Raw genomic sequence first — 15,465 nt, forward strand, 5'->3', positions numbered from 1 at the left:
CTCACCGCATGTCGGGTAAGCAGGTGAAGAGAACAGGAGCCATGAGGACCTAGGACACAGGGTGTGCCCCAGTCCTGATTTAAAGCCACGCCTTGAATCCTGCTTTCCTGCCTACTATGACCCCAGCACCCACCCCAGGGAAGGCCTCAGAGGGTCACGGGCCCAGACTGGACAGGAAGGACATCCTCCAGAGGCTGGGAAGGAGAGGGTATGGGTGTGGCAGACCAGGGAGGCGGGCCATGGAGGGCACCGTGTGGGCAGTGGCCTGAGGAGCGGGGACAAGGGGGGCAGGTGGGCAGGTGCCAGGTGCTTGCGCCAGCTGACTTGCCAGCAGGGCTCTGCCTGGGGAGGGCGGAGATCACCGTGCCCGAGCTTCCTGCTGGGCCCTGCTCCTGAAAGGGGATCCGGCCCATGATAAGAGGCTCGAGGCAGGTCCTTAGGAAACAATGGGTGGTTTGATGAGACCTGCTCTGTGATACTCCTGAGAAGGGAGAAGCCCCTGCAGCCAGTCCCCACTGGAAAGGAAATTGGGAGTTTCCATGGCAACCGGCTCCCTGGGCACAAAGGCTGGTCTGTCTGCTGGGAAGGCAGCTGAGGTGTCCCCCTGCGGCAGCCTTTGCTCTGGTGAAGGGGAGCGGGAGGGAAGGATGCGGGTGTCCACAGGGTAAAGGCCCTGGTGCTTCTTCCTAGTAAAGAGCTGACAGTCACAGGGCCACCGGGATGGATGTAGCTCTAGACGGCGGGCAGAAGCTGGTGGCATGCAGACAGCCGGAGGCAGAGGGTGGAAAGGTTAATAGTTTATTATTTACATGGGCAGAGTGTGGGAACAGGAGGTGGGGGGAGGCGCAGTTGGAAGATGAGTCCAGCTCAGTCCGTGATGATGAGCTCGTCTACCCCCCAGTCTTCATAACTGCCGTCAGGCAGGTAGCGCCGGATGATGATGGGGATCTTTCGGGCCCTGTGCGGGGAGAAGGCACATGTACATGAGGGCTGAGACCCAGCTCTGCAGCAGGAGGGGCAGACTGACTGCAGGTGCGAGAAAAGAGAAGTCTCAGGGAGCACCTTCCTGGGGCTGAAGTACTTTTAGGAATGGAATTGCAATAAAAAGAAGGTTCCTGCGTCCGCGAGTGTGGGACAGTGGTCTGGAAGGCTCTGCCAGCCATGTCTGAGGGGGGAGGAGGAGGAGTGGGGGCTGGAAGGCAGACTGCAGCAGGAACAGGGGGCTCTGACAGCCAGGAGAGGTGCTGTCTCCTCAGCGGCCTCCCCTTTGCCTGCCCCTCCTCCCTCTTCCTCCTCCGTCCCAAAGCGCTGACTCCTAATCAAGCCAAGACCCACAAAACAATCACCGCCTCCCGGGAAGGGAGTGGGTCAGGGTGCAGCAGAGAATCCAGGGGTGCCTGCCAGGGCTCTGGAGCAGCAAACCGTGGTCTGGGCAACTTACTTGAGCTCTTTCATGGCGATAAGCAAGGGATCCGTCTCCCCCTCCAGCTCCACCATCACGGGGGCACACATCCTGTAGGTACAGGGACAGGTGTTGGGGAGACTGCAAACGCAGGGAAAAAGGTCCAACAGGAAATTGGGAGTGGGGTGGGGCTTACTTCACAAACAGGATTGGATGGGCACCCCAGTCCTTACCTAGGTCACCTGCTTTTTTATTTTTTAAGAAAGGTCACCTTCTAGGCATGGCAGGTGGGGAGCAGTGGTTAGGGGCACTGACAGTGAGGGTATGCAAGTGGGAGCCGGTAGACCGGGTTTAAATTTTGCTCCAGACTGAATTTCTCCCTAAATTTCAGTATCCTCATTTGAAAATGAAGACAAAAAGCCCTGCCTCACCTACAATGACGCTAGGACACCACTGGCAAACGGTATTCTATCTTACTGATGAGGAAACTGAGGCAGAGGTCAGTAACTTGTCCAAGGTCACACGGCCAGTAAGTGGCAGAACCAAGATGTGAACCCACGTGCTCCTACCAACTGTGCTATAACACCCCTCTTTATAAGCTGAAGGTCCACAAACTAAAAAATGGGTACTGTGCCTGAGACAGGAACAAGCTCTAATCACAAGGCCATTCCCTGTGTCAGCTCCCCTCTCAGGATCTTCCCAGGGCCTAGGCAGTTTCCCAGCACAGAGAAATGCCAAGAGCAAAAGTTCCCCTCCTGACGGCTCTAACCCACCGCCCCCCCAGACCCTGCCTCAGGGCCCAGCTCCCATTTCCCTTCGCCATCTTGGCAACACCCCTCAGAAGTCCTGCGCTTCCAGCCTCCGCACAGGGCCCACGTCGCCTGCTTACTGGCCCCTGCTCACCTTTCTGGCACGTCTCATGCTACCTGCCTATATTCACCCCGTGTTCCCACCACACCCCACCCGGAGGCTCCCTGACAGACACTGTTGTTACCTGTGTGTGTCCGCCTACCGCTCTTCCTCTCCCTGTCGGCCTGGAGAGACCCAATGCCTCCACTCTGGGGATCAGGCGCTGGATCCTCGGTGCCGGCCATTTACACAGGCTTCTCTCGGCACCAGCCTCCCTGGCCTCTAACCACTTGTTGGAAGTTTTCCACGTCAGACATGACGAGCACCTGTGGCCCAGGACTGCGCTGGCTATGCCTGACCCTCAGCAGAGGCTCTCAACACCGATCTCGGCCCGCCTCTGCTAGGAAGCCACTAATGATGCCAGCTCAAGTTTACACTAATAGATCCCAAACCTGATCATCAGTTACTAGGCAAGTACACGAAAGCCAGGGTCCCAGGATCCTTTTCCAGACCCTCAGAATAGACTCTCCAGTGAAAGGGCCTGAGAACCTGCATTTACAAAGCTCCCTGCTGATTCTGGTAATCAACTATTCTTCCTGCCCCCAGTTTATACCAGACAATTTACTAATTTTATTACTAAATACTTTGATTTACTACTTCCAAAAGCCTGAAAACTTCCCAAGGGCAGAGACCGTGTTTAACTTGCCCTATATCCTCTCTCGGTAAATGTTAAAGCTTTAAAGAATGTGGTAAAAATGCCTTACATGATCTGCATATGCCTTCTTTATTTTCACAATATGAATAATTAAAGATCATTTACTCATCCAGCCCTACTGTGTGCATGCAATGTGCTAAGTGTGAGTGTGCCCTTAGGTAACCAGAGCCACCATAAAAGAACACGGCAGTGATTCTCAGGAAGTGCTGTAGCACACATCACCACTAGGTGGTGCTAAGGAAAGGAGTGAGACTTCACTCAAAAACTATCCAGGAAATGTTCAGCACCTGACTGCAGGGTTGCATGCCTGGTGCGAGGGCTAAGCTACAGGCCTGATGCCCACCACTCACAGCAGGCAGGGAACAGCCAGACAGCGGCCACCCCTTCATGGGAAGGAGCACTACAGACTCAGCTGGATGGGACCAGGCCTTTTCCCAAAGAAAGCAGGTCCTGGGCCTCAGCAGTGCTCTGACCGGCTGTCTCCACACTTTTTAGCGCTGCACACTGCCCACCAAATGCACACCAATCTTCTGAACTGTCCCTCAAGGCACCATGACATCCTTTCCAATCTTGTTCCCCAAGCCACCTGCCATTCCCCACCACAAGCCAAACCTGCCCGCCTCCACTTGGCCTTGACTCATGCCGTTTCTGTTCCCGGGTTACCCTCAAATCCTCCGCCCTTCCCTGTCCCTGCCTGAACTCCAGCCTCTTCAAGCAATTACTCCTTCTCCCCTTTGTTGTGCCTCTAACAGAGCACTGCGCCTGCCTGCCCCAGGTTCTGGGTATTTGTGAAGGGGTCCATCTCCCCCCAAGCTATAGACACCTGGAAGCCAGGAGGATTGTGTTTGATTATCTTCACATCCCAACAGGTAAAAGCGCAGTATCCTACTCGATGTTTGAGAAACTTAACTTACTTGAAAAATAATTTATGAACTATTCTTCCTGCCGGTCATTTTTAGCAGAGATGTGCACCAGACCACCAATAAACTGCTTTGCAACAATGGGAATGTCTTCTCTCTGCACTCTCCTATGGAAACCACAGCCACGGGTGACTACTGAATATATAAAGTGTGGCTGATGAAACCAAACGACTGAACTTTTCATTGTACTTAATTTAAAATTAAATGGCCACAGTAGATAGCAGCTACCATAACTGATGGTGGCCTAGAGGATCTGGATCCAAAGATACCAAAATGACCATACAGACTGCGGCCCTAGCTTCTCCCAGCCCAGCAGAGAGCGCCCAGACCAAGAGGTCTGCTACTGCGGAACGGATGAGGAGCAATGCTGACCGGCCAGAAAGCCTTTAATCGAGGTGGGCACGGTGGCCATCTTCACTGGAGGAAGTCAGTCCCAAGCTGATTGAAAACTAGGAAGGGGACTCATGCTCCTTTAGCCCCAGCTTCCTTTCTACCCTCGTCTCCAATATTCCCTACTTGAGCAGCCCAACTGCCGGAAATGCTGGGTAGGGCTCCCATAGGAGACCTTCAGTGACAGCAACAGTCCCACCCTGCCTTCTCTGCCCCAGGAAGGAGGAGTGACTTATCTGACAGGGGAACCTGAGGGGGACAACAGGCATCTGAGGCCTCGCTTTGGGGGAGTCCCTCTCTCTGAAAGCCACCTGCCTGCAGAGGGGAGGCCTTGCAGCCTCCGAAGGCAGGCTTGCCCCGCAGACACAGCCTCGATGCCTGCACTGTCTGAGCAGCACTCATCTCACATCTGCATCTCCGCCTACCCATGGCTATCTCCTGAATCTTGTTATTCTTCAGCTGCTTCACACTTGGAAGATAAAGGAGAGGTTGCTAATTTCAAATCCCCAGAACCCCGTCACGGTTCTGTTTTCACATCGCTAGCATGGCCTCTCCATGGAGGCTCTCCATGGAGGCTCTCCATCGCCTGCTATGGACTAGAACCACCATCAGCCCAATGGGCTGCCACAGCACGTCCAGCTAACTGGCCCGCAGTGGTCTAGGGTTCTCTAAGCCCACACTGAGCATGTGACAGCAGGGAGAGTCTGTTTTAGGTGCCAGGCTGCCACATCAGCAGCTCAGAGGCTCCCTGTGCCTGACGGACGGAAAAGACAGTAACGGGCGCACACTCACGCGATCTGGAGGGCGCGGGTGCCCAGCACGCGGGCTCGCTCATACTTGGTCATGTATGGTGTGGTGATCCGCTTCTGGTTGGCCTGCGGTCGCTCTCCAGAGGGGAGGATCTCCACATTCTCCTGGCCCTCCTGCACACCGAGCAGAAAGAGGGAAGCTCTCAGGCACCTTACTGGGAGGGGGGATGGCGATGCCCATGATGATGACCACCACTGCTTATCACCCCGCAACCCTGCAGCTGCCTTCCTGACACCTTATTTAATCCTCAGTCACCTCATGAGGGAGGGACTGCAGTGCCGTTTTAGAGGCTGGAGAGTTAGCGAACTGGCCAGTCTCAGACCTAGTAAGAGAGAAGAATGATGATCAGGATCCAAGCCAGCTGCCTCTTCCGGAAGAGAGAAGCGGGGGTCCAGAGACGGGGCTGTCCCAGACAAGTGGCCCCATACAAAGAAGCCCTGAGTGCAGACAAGTCACCCTAAGCAGGAAGCGAGGAGCAACCATCTCATTTTCAGACAGGACAACTGAGTCAATGGGTCAAGTAGCTACCAAGTCAGTGAACGCAGAAACTAGCAAACATTTTTCAATTGTTAAGTATGTTCTCTATATATATTTAACAATTACTTATTAAGCATTTGTCACATGCCAGACATCGTAATAGGTGTTGAGACAGAAAGCTAAAAGTTTCTGCTGTCAAAGGATTCAGAGTCTGGGAAGGAGAAAGAGTAACAGAACAGCAGTGCTTTGAAGGTATGCAAGTGTGCAACCTAGTTCACAAGAAGGTGAGGTCACCTGATGCATGCACGGGGGCAGGAAGACATCTGGAGATGAGACTTGAACTAGTGTAGAAGAATTAACTGGTGTCCAAGCCAACGGGAAGGGAAGGACGTGAAGAAAGGCTGAACTGCATGTCCAAAGGACGGAGGAGGAAGAGAACGTACTAGGTTTAGACAACTAATTGTGGAGTATGATTAGAGCAAAGGTGCGCTAGGGTTGTAGGCAGGAATAAATTCTATAGTAAAGAATTAAGTCAACAAATATTTATTGAGTGTTTACTACATACCTATCAGTTTTTGAGACAGAGCAGGAAGACATAAAAATTCTTCCCCTATATGTGGTAGAGATTAAAAATGGCAGCAGATGCTTTAACTGGCTCAGTGGATAGAGCCGTTGGCCTGCGGACTCAAGGGTCTCAGGTTCAATTCCAGTCAAGAGAATGTACCTTGGTTGCGGGCACATCTCCAGTAGGAGGTGTGCAGGAGGCAGCTGATCAATGTTTCTCTATCATCGATATTTCTAACTCCCTTTCCCTCTCCCTTCCTCTCTGTAAGAAATCAATAAAAAAAATTTTTTTTAAAGTAATAACTGTACAGTATGACAACAGAGAAAAAAGACATCACTCTGGGTACTCTGTTGAGAACATTCTGTAGGGGCAAGAACAGAAGCAACGAGACCATTGTAAGGAAGACCAATAGTAATCAATCACGAGGGCAGGTAAGAAAGGTGACGGCAGCAATCAGGGCAGAATGAAGGCAGGAAAACCAGGAACACAATTCCTGCAGTTATGTTAGTGCAAAGCAATACAGATCTAATCCAGGCTGAACACGAGGCATGTAGAAAGGGACCAGAGCTAAACCACAGGTCGGAGGCAACGCTGACAGGAATGGAAGGGCTGAGAAGGGTGCGTAGGAGGTTTCTGACACAGTGAATAGGTGCCTGAGAGAGAAATTCAAAAAGAGGGGCTGCAGCTTCCAAGCCTAAAGAAGTCAAGGATCACTCTGCTCAGGAGCCGTAAAGCACTTCTTCCTCCATCAGTCACACAAGAGGGGGCCCTATCTCATTCATGGAGCTGGTGACCCACCCACCTCGCCGCTCAGGCCAGAAACCTAGGAGCCCTCCTGTCACCTCCCACTTTCTCAGCCCCAGAGCCAACCCACCAAAATACCTTTCATCCGTTTCTCATCACTGACACTAGCAGTGCCCAAGGCCAAGCTACCGGCCTTTCACTGAGAGGTCTATGGGAGTTCCCTAGTTGGTCTCTCTCTTTTTCTCTTGTTCCTCCAATTTGCTCCTCACTCAGAGGCCAGAATGCTCTTTCTAAAGTGCAAACTGGATCATGCCACTCCCTTGCTCAGAACTCCTCAGTGGCTTCCCGCTACCTTTAGCTATGAAATCTGCCTGATCTGGACCCTCATCTTTCCAGCTTTATCCCAGGTCGCTCTCCCCCTTGCTCCTATGTACCCCCGCCCTGCAGAGCACCTGGCACATAATGAACACGCAGCACGTTTGTTGAATGGATGAAGGTGACATTTCCCTATCAGTGAAGTAACTGTCCCAGAAGCCATGGGCTGTGACCCAAATGGACAGAAGCCTTCGGACCCACCCTGGAGAGCTTCTCACCGCCCAGGACCGGGACTCTGCTCCCTCTAACTGGGGGCGCTTGTGGCAGGGGCACAAACAGGAGGGAGATGCATTCGGGAATTACCACTGGCCAGGCTGTTTGGCAGCCTGGGCTGCAGAAGAGAGAGCCCAGGGTTAAATACTGACCTCCTCAGCATTCTCCAAGTCATCTAGTCCTTCATCCTCCTCCACATCATCAAAGTCGTCGCCATCAAAACTGTACAAGAAGAGACCGGTTAGTTAGGGCATCACTTAATAGCATCAAAGAGGGCAAAGGGTGTCTCAGCCAGTCCTGAGGGAGTACTCGATAAACATCTACTTAATGCCAAAACAGATTTGGCTCAGTGGATGGAGTGTCCGCCTGGGGACTGAAAGGTCCTGGGTTCGATTCCAGTCAAGGGCAAGTACCTTGGTTGCGGGCACATCCCCAGTGGGGGGTGTGCAAGAGGCAGCTGATCGATGATTCTCTATCATCAATGTCTCTAACTCTCTATCCCTCTCTCTTCCTCTCTGTAAAAATTCAATAATATATATATTTAAAATATATATACATATATATATATATATATATATATATATATATATAAAATATCTACTTAATGAGCGAATCAAACTTGTGTTCAAACTTACTCACATCAGCCCCCCAAACTGTGCTAGGACTCATGCATCCTCACCGTTTCTTTTCTCTCTCTACTGGATCATTTCCCATCAGCATATAAATATGCAGATACTGCTCCACCTTAAAAAATAAACAAAACTTCTCTATTCTCTCCCCATGGAGCCCTCTTTCCATGCAAATTCATGGAAGAGTTGTCCAATGTCACAGATTCCCATTCTTCTTTAAAAAAAAAATTTTTTTTTTTAATTGATTGTTTACAGAGCGGAAGGGAGAAGGATAGAGAGTTAGAAACGTGAGTGAGAGAGAAACATTGATCAGCTGCCTGAAAACCAAGGTACATGCTTTTGACCGGAATTGAACCTGGGACCCTTGAGTCCGCAGGCCGACGCTCTATCCACTAAGCCAAACCTGTCATGGCCCATTCTTCTCTTCTTATTCTGTCATAAGTTCACTCCAGGAAGGTACCCACCTCCATAACTCCCTCAAAACCACTGTTAATGATTTCCGTGTTGTTAAATCCAATGGACTACTCATGTTCTCACTGCACTTGGCCTACCAGCTGACACCCTGGGCCACCCCCTCTCCCTCAGTACACTCTCCCTCCTGGTGTTTCCCTCCTCCCTGGCCGCTCTTCTCAGTCACCTCAGCAGGTTTCTCCCCTCTCCCCACAAGCACTCCCGTGGGGATGATCTTCAGGCGTCTTCAAACTACGGCCCGGGGGCCACATGCGGCCTGCAGAGGAGTCTGATCCGGCCCGCCAGGTTTTTTGGGCAGTGAGCGCAGCCGAGGTGTTACAGTAGGAATTAGTAGTTCATATAGTCCGGCCCTCCAGCTCTCTGAGGGACCGTGATCTGGCCCCCACTTTAAAAAGTTTGAGGACCCCTGCCTGACAAGGGGGCCAGCGAGCAGGAAGGGCGGGAGCCAAAAGCATGGCCCCAGGAGGGGCCCAGAAAGGCTCAGGCCCCTTCTCCACGGACACTCCCCTGATGGCCTCACCTGCTGCTTCCTTTGGAATCACACACTCATGCTGACCAAGCCCCTCTGTTTATCTTCAGAACAGACCTCTCTTTGGACCTCACACACACACATCAGAACATCATTGTGGCCCTCGCTCCCAAATAAATCCAGAACTCAAAACCACTTCCCCTATCACACTAGTGCAAGCCACTTCCTTCTCTCACCCGGTTACTGCCGCCCTCCCAGGCCTCCCTCCCTCTCCTGGGCCGCTTCTGTAGAGTAAGTCCTCACTTAACGTCGTCCACAGCTTCTGCGACTTGAAGCAAACCAATGTTACCACCGACTCACTGAAACAAACAGGAGTTACGTTCCTACAGCATCTCCTCAAGGTTGAGACAAAACGACTCCATTCGAGGACCTGCCTCATCGCACAGGATGTGTTCTCTGCCCACGGCCGGTCCCCTCCTCTAGAACGGGAGCACGTGGGGATGGGGGCTGTGCCTCCTACACCTCCTGGTCCCCAAACACGGCACGGAGCCCGGCGCGGTGGAAGTTGGCTGAAAGGCACCGATCCTCTCTGGACCCTCGAACCCGAGCCTTCCTGTGTCCAACCTCGGGCTATGCTCTCCGCCCCTCCCGGCTCCAGCCCCGCGGGCCCCCGCAGCAGCCCGGGTCCCCCAGACTCGGCTCCTCGACTCCAGGCTCCTCAGCCTCCTTCCACCCAGGTTCCCGCTTCACCGCCCCTCCCCAGGACCCGCAACGGCCGCTTCGCTCCCGCACTCACTTGTCCTCGTTGTCTGACATGACGCCCGCGCCCCGGCGACCCGGCTCCGCGCCCCACACCCGCGCGCGGAGACCCCGAACCGCGCGCGTCCGCCTCGCGCAGCGCCACGCGTCCTCTGCGCCTGCGCGGTGACCCGGAAGCAATCCCTTCCGAGGGCGGGCCGATGCCGTGGGCGTGTGCGCATGCTCCGAGTAGCTCGCGCGCTCGTTACCATGGCAACCAGGGCGTCTAGCAGCCCGCTCCGTACACCCGGATCTCGGAGTATTTCTGCGGGGCCTCCGCGCGGTGCGGCGGTGGGACCGGGATTACGGTCTTCGACCTTCGGAGCCCGGCCGCCGCTCTCCGCTGGGGGCGGGGTGGGTCCCGGCCGCCGCTCTTTGATGGGGGCGGGGTGGGGTCCCAGCCGCCGCCGTCTGCGTGGGGCCCACCCAACCGGCGTCTTTCTTTAGGGTGAGGTTTCAATTTGGGCCTAACACCCAAGGTACTGTCGTGACCGCGGCTCAGGCCCCCTTCCTCTAGGGCTTTTCCTGCCACAGACACCGGGTCAAGATGAGGTCTCTGCTCACGTGTGTGCATCTGCCTGCGTATCTGCTCGGGGTGGAAGGATAGGGCACCGTCGCCATAGTGAAGGGCGGCGTCACAATTCCAATGGGGCTGGACTGCTCCCAGACTTGCCTGCTGCTGTGCTGGGGGCGGGGGAGGGGGGGAGGATTGGACCGGGGAGACGGATGTGTCATTGCGTCTTTATCCTCCGCAGAGCCCTCCCATGGCTTCCCAGGAAAGGGTAAAGGCAGTGACCAAAGGAACGGGGTTCTGTCGCTGCCCCAAGCAGACCACTTACACCCCTGGAACCTGCCAGCTCCTCAGAGGTTGGTACGCTTACAGGACAGGGTAAGGGACGTGGTAGCAGTTATCCTCTGAAACTCAGGTCCCCCCTAGGTGGCCTGTGGCTTAGTAATTGCCATATTCACTTTACAGAGGAGAAGCCTTGGGTTCAGGAAGGTTCAGGTCCCACAACTTCCTTGCCAGTGGCTGAAAGTCAAAGAACAGAAGATTTCTGAGTAGATCATTCTTTCACATCCCTTAGATCGCACTGTCTGTGTCCTCCCAGGGAAGCCTTATCTCCTCCCCACCCACCACCACATGGAACCTACATGCCCTCACCTTACCCAATACCTTTTCTTCATTGGACTCAGCATAACCTGTAGTCAGATATTTAGTGTGTCCCATTGATCAGCATCCTTCTACACCTCTAGCCCGGGAACTCCATCAGGGTAAGATTGTTGCTGTTTTGACTTCCTATTGTAGCTCCAGTGTCTGAGGCATGCTTAATGAATACTTGCTCATTCATTTATTTATGCATTCCTTCACTCAGTGGAAAACATGTAAAAGCCCACTGTGTGCTTTGTTCTAGGTCAGTGGTCGGCAAACTCAGTAGTCCACAGAGCCAAATGTCAACAGAACGACGATTGAAATGTCTTTGGAGAGCCACATTTTTTAAACTTAAACTTCTTCTAACGGCACTTCTTCAATATAGACTCGCCCAAGCCATGGTATTTTGAGGAAGAGCCACACTCAAGGGGCCAAAGAGCCGCATGTGGCTCGCGAGCCGCAGTTTGCCGACCACAGTTCTAGGTGGTAAAGCATGAAAAAAGGAAGAAGAAAAACACAGCAAAAATGTCTGCTCTCATAGAGCAAATATTTTAGTGGGAGGGTAACATTAAAATTATAGAGCTTAGATGGCGATGAGTGCTATAGGAAAAAATAAAGCAGGAGAGTAAGAGCGGGGGGTACCTGGGAGCAGAATGGCGGGAGGAGATGGCACCTTTGCATTTCAGCCGTGTGAGCTGAAGGCTCTGCCCGCAGCCCAGGCGGCCTTCCTGAAGGGCTTTCTCTTGCAGTGATGATGAAGGAATCCAATCTGACTAAGTTCCAACAGCGACACATCATGGACACCATGAAAAGTAAGTCAGCCCCCGGAGGCAGCGGGGTTCTGGGCCACGTTCTGAGTGCTCCTCTGTCTGAAGGACAGTGGGCATCATTTTCAAAGACCACAATAGTACAGTGTCGTATTTTTTACCTTGCCCATGGGAATTGACCTTGAGGGGCCTTTGTTACTCTCTCCTGACATGCGTCCTGGGACAACAAGCTTCCTGCAGTCCCCCTCTAACCAGCCTTCCCAAGAGATCGGAGTCATTGGAACTTCTCGCCCAGCCAAAATCGTCTCAAAACTGTCATGTCTGCAACCTGTTTCTCCCTGTTAAACACATACCATATGAGCTCTCCAAAGGAGAGAACTGTGTATACACCGAGACACGAGTGGACAGATTATTATGATCTCTAAACGCATAATAATCTGGCCACTCAGCATATACACACACACACACACACACACACACACACACACACACACCCCTTGCTCACTGCCTTCCTGGCACCCGAGCCCCTGGCTGTTCCTGACATTCCAGGCACATTCCCACCTCAGGGCCTCTGCTCTAGCTGCTCCTCTGCCTCCACTGCTCTTCCCCCTCTTCCCCAAAATACCTGCAGAGCCGGCCCCTCAGCACTGTTGGGTCTTTCCACCAGGGCATCCCTGGCTATCCTATTTAAATTGTGAATCCTGCTGTCACTCTGGGTCCCACCACCTAACATACTCTGTATTTTATCTTATTCCACACCTCAAATGCAGGCGCCGTGAAGGCAGGCCTTGGCCTTTCTTACCACTTTACCCGCAGCAGTCTGGGCCTGGCACAGAATAGATGCTTATTACGTATTTGCTGGGGGGATGGATAGAAGGTGGGATGGACAGACAGGGGCCAGATCCTAGTGGAAGAGCCCCAGGTCCGGGCTGGGGCAGGGAGACAGATTTGTGTCTATGACCATCCAAACCATCCCTCCTTCCCTGTGTCCCAAGCCGGTTTTAGGAATCCATCTATAGAAATAAAAGCACCAGTGCGAAGGCTTGATGTGCAAGAACGTTTATTGCAGCGTTGTTTGAAGTGGCAAAAATAAAATAAAAACAGCCTGAATTTCTGAAATGCGGAGACTAGTTGAATATATGATGTAGCCATCTCTGAAATGAGGAGACTAGTTGAATATTATATATGATGTAGCCATCGTAAGGACTAGCATGCAGCTGTAAAAAATAAGTTACATGTAAATGGAGTGATCTGGAAAGAGAGCCGTGATACACTGTTAAGTGAAGAGTCTATTATGGAAGGTAGCATAGTGTGGTCCATTGTATGAGCTTGTTTGTATAGTACCAAGCCCAGCTGGGTGTGGTTCAGCGGATTAGTTTCGACCCAGGAACCAAGAGGTCACTAGTTCGATTCCTGGTCAGGGCATATGCCCAGGTTGTGAGCTCAGTCCTCAGTGGGGAGCATTCAGGAGGCAGCCAATCAATGATTCTCTCTCATCATTGATGTTTCTATCTCTCCCTCTCCCTTCCTCTCTGAAATCAATAAAAATATACATTAAAAAAAAAAAAAAAAAAAAGAATGGACCAAGACCACCAAATTGCTGCCATTGCAGAGGGGGGCTGAGAGGGGAGTAGGGAAGACTCTTCTGCGCTGTTAGCCTCAGTAAAGAAGGTGCCACCGTTATAAGTTGGTAAGAATCCAGTGGATTCCCCACCTCAGCCTCTTCCTCCTCAGGAGGAGACCCTCTGCCCCTGTACTGCAGCCCAACATCCAGCCAGAGGGTCTTGCCTGCCAAGCAGCCGGCCTCAGCCGTCTACCTGCCTCCCATCCTGGCGACCCGGTCCCAGCTCCGACCTGCCAGCATGTGCCAGGCCAATGGGGCCTACAGCCGGGAGCAGTTCAAGCCTCGAGCCACCAGTAAGTTAGAGGGCCTGGACCAGAGCCCCAGCGCCTCAGATCCAGCGCTCCCTGCGCCCCAGCCTACCTCAGGGAGCCCTTCACCCCTCCTCCGTGCACTCCCCATACTCCTGGCCCAGTCCCTCGGACACTGCACGCAGGCTGCCCCGTGGCGACCACCGAGCCTTCTTAGCCTTGCTCTGCACCAGCGCAGTGTGTGGGTTTTGGCAAAGCTCTTGTTGGTTCTTTCGATCCCTTTTCCTGCCCACCTGACCAGACAGGCTCAGAGGCGCGTGGCTGGGAGGTGCGGATGGCGAAGGCCCTCCGCGTTACCCAGGCGCCCGGGGGCGCGCATGCCCAGGTGGGAACGCCGGCATGAACCGGGGCCCTCCGTGCCCTCACCGGGCCTTTTCTGGGCCTTTCAGGAGACCTGGAGAAGGAGAAGCGCAGGCTCCAGAACATCTTTGCCGGAGGGAAGGATAAGGAGGAGCGGAAAAAGAAGCCCCGGGCTGTGCAGCGGAAGGACCCAGCCCCCGCGCCGGACCGGTTTGAAGAACGTGAGCCCCGGGATGGCCAGTTAGCGCTGGGGAGGGACAGGAGGGGCCCAGAATCGGGGAAGCCTTGAGGGTGACCACAGCATTGCTTCCTTCCCCGAGGTAGTCCCTCCCGGCGCCCCCTCCCCACCAGGCGCCTGAGGGCCCCATTGCCCTGTGCGATGACGACCCTTCTCTCCGTTCAGTGGTCAAAGAAATCCAGGAGAGGAAAGACTTCCTGGCTGAGATGGAGGCCCTGGGACGGGCCAGGCAGTACCGAGGGATCATCCTCACCGAGATCTCCCAGGTAGGAGCAGCAGCGGGCCGTGGCCACCATGAGGAGGATGAGATCGGAGCAGAAACGAAGGGCCAGCTGTGGCTGAGGCTTGCGGAGCCCAGCTCTGGCCTCACCTTGTTGGCTTCTGGAGTTCCTGCCCTGATCCCCAGCTCTCCCTGCTGCCCTTTGCAGAAACTCCGGGAAATGGAAGACATTGACCACCAGCGGAGCAAGGAACTGAGGAAGGCTCTGGCCACCGCCTAACCTGTCTCCAGGGGCGGAGCAGCCCATCCTTGACCACTGGAGCCCACTCATTGCCAAGAGGGTCATCCCAGGTCAGCCCACCCACTCAGGCCGCCAGCCATGTGGTCATACAGCACTGCCCTGGCCCAGGGTACGGGTACCCGGGCACACACACACCCTATAAAATGGACATCAGAGACTGCACCCAGGCTGTGCCTCTTGAAACCTAGTCTCTTCCCCATTCTCTGTCTCTGTCTCTCTCTCTCTCACACACACACACACACACACACACACACAGCTTTGAATCTTTCCTGGGGAAAGAGCCGCCTTCGGAGTGAAGGCAAAGTCAGTCTCCCCATCGTGGGCGCCAACAGGCCCGCGTCCTGCCACCTGCAGCGCTGGGTGCCCCACGTTAGTGTCTGAACTCGGGAATGAGCGTGGCTCCTCTCGTCCTGCCTGCCTTAGGGCCTACTTCTTGGACTTCTTACATTCTTAGGCAAATGTTTAACCATGACGACTGATTGGCCAATAAAACACAGTTAACGCAGGTCATTACACATTACACACACGGTTTTGTTTCCAGAGGGATAAGCCTTATTTGTTCAAGGAGTTAGACTTTTTCAGGCATGTTTCTAGCTGTTTGCATATTTCAAGTGGAAAAGGGAAGGAACCTCTTGAGCGCCCCATAGCGGGCACTGTGGCAGGTACTGAATTCCTCTCAGTCATCCTCTCCATTCCTCCGCGCCCCCCCTTCCCGCCCCCGTGGTGCGTC

The 15,465-nt window shown here is 53.7% G+C and overlaps 2 protein-coding genes across 8 annotated transcripts; one reads left to right on the forward strand and one right to left on the reverse strand.

Moving 5' to 3' along the window:
• Positions 1 to 782: 782 nt before the first annotated feature.
• On the reverse strand, positions 783 to 9,981 carry POLR2F (RNA polymerase II, I and III subunit F). Of its 6 annotated transcripts, none has more exons than XM_045587508.1 (5): positions 9,826 to 9,981; positions 7,613 to 7,682; positions 5,114 to 5,199; positions 1,442 to 1,513; positions 783 to 958 (listed from the first exon to the last, which is right to left on the reverse strand). In XM_045587508.1, exons 1-5 carry the CDS (start codon positions 9,843 to 9,845, stop codon positions 868 to 870), a joined length of 339 nt encoding a protein of 112 aa, XP_045443464.1. In that variant the 5' UTR covers positions 9,846 to 9,981; the 3' UTR covers positions 783 to 867. The 6 variants fall into 6 exon arrangements, with proteins under 6 accessions (XP_045443464.1, XP_045443463.1, XP_036315266.1 ...); XM_045587507.1 differs by having other exon boundaries at positions 783 to 1,026; XM_036459373.2 differs by having other exon boundaries at positions 5,069 to 5,199.
• Positions 9,982 to 10,063: 82 nt separating this feature from the next.
• On the forward strand, positions 10,064 to 15,442 carry CUNH22orf23 (chromosome unknown C22orf23 homolog). 2 transcript variants are annotated; one of them, XM_045587503.1, is made up of 8 exons: positions 10,064 to 10,181; positions 10,217 to 10,275; positions 10,583 to 10,694; positions 11,727 to 11,789; positions 13,479 to 13,661; positions 14,066 to 14,197; positions 14,380 to 14,480; positions 14,643 to 15,442. In XM_045587503.1, the coding sequence occupies exons 3-8, from the start codon at positions 10,592 to 10,594 to the stop codon at positions 14,712 to 14,714; spliced, it is 654 nt and encodes a 217-aa protein (XP_045443459.1). In that variant the 5' UTR covers positions 10,064 to 10,181; positions 10,217 to 10,275; positions 10,583 to 10,591; the 3' UTR covers positions 14,715 to 15,442. The 2 variants fall into 2 exon arrangements, with proteins under 2 accessions (XP_045443459.1, XP_045443460.1); XM_045587504.1 differs by lacking the exon at positions 10,064 to 10,181 and having other exon boundaries at positions 10,265 to 10,379.
• Positions 15,443 to 15,465: the final 23 nt, after the last annotated feature.

The sequence above is a fragment of the Pipistrellus kuhlii genome, unplaced genomic scaffold (assembly GCF_014108245.1).
Source record: "Pipistrellus kuhlii isolate mPipKuh1 unplaced genomic scaffold, mPipKuh1.p scaffold_m20_p_3, whole genome shotgun sequence".
NCBI lineage: Eukaryota > Metazoa > Chordata > Mammalia > Chiroptera > Vespertilionidae > Pipistrellus > Pipistrellus kuhlii.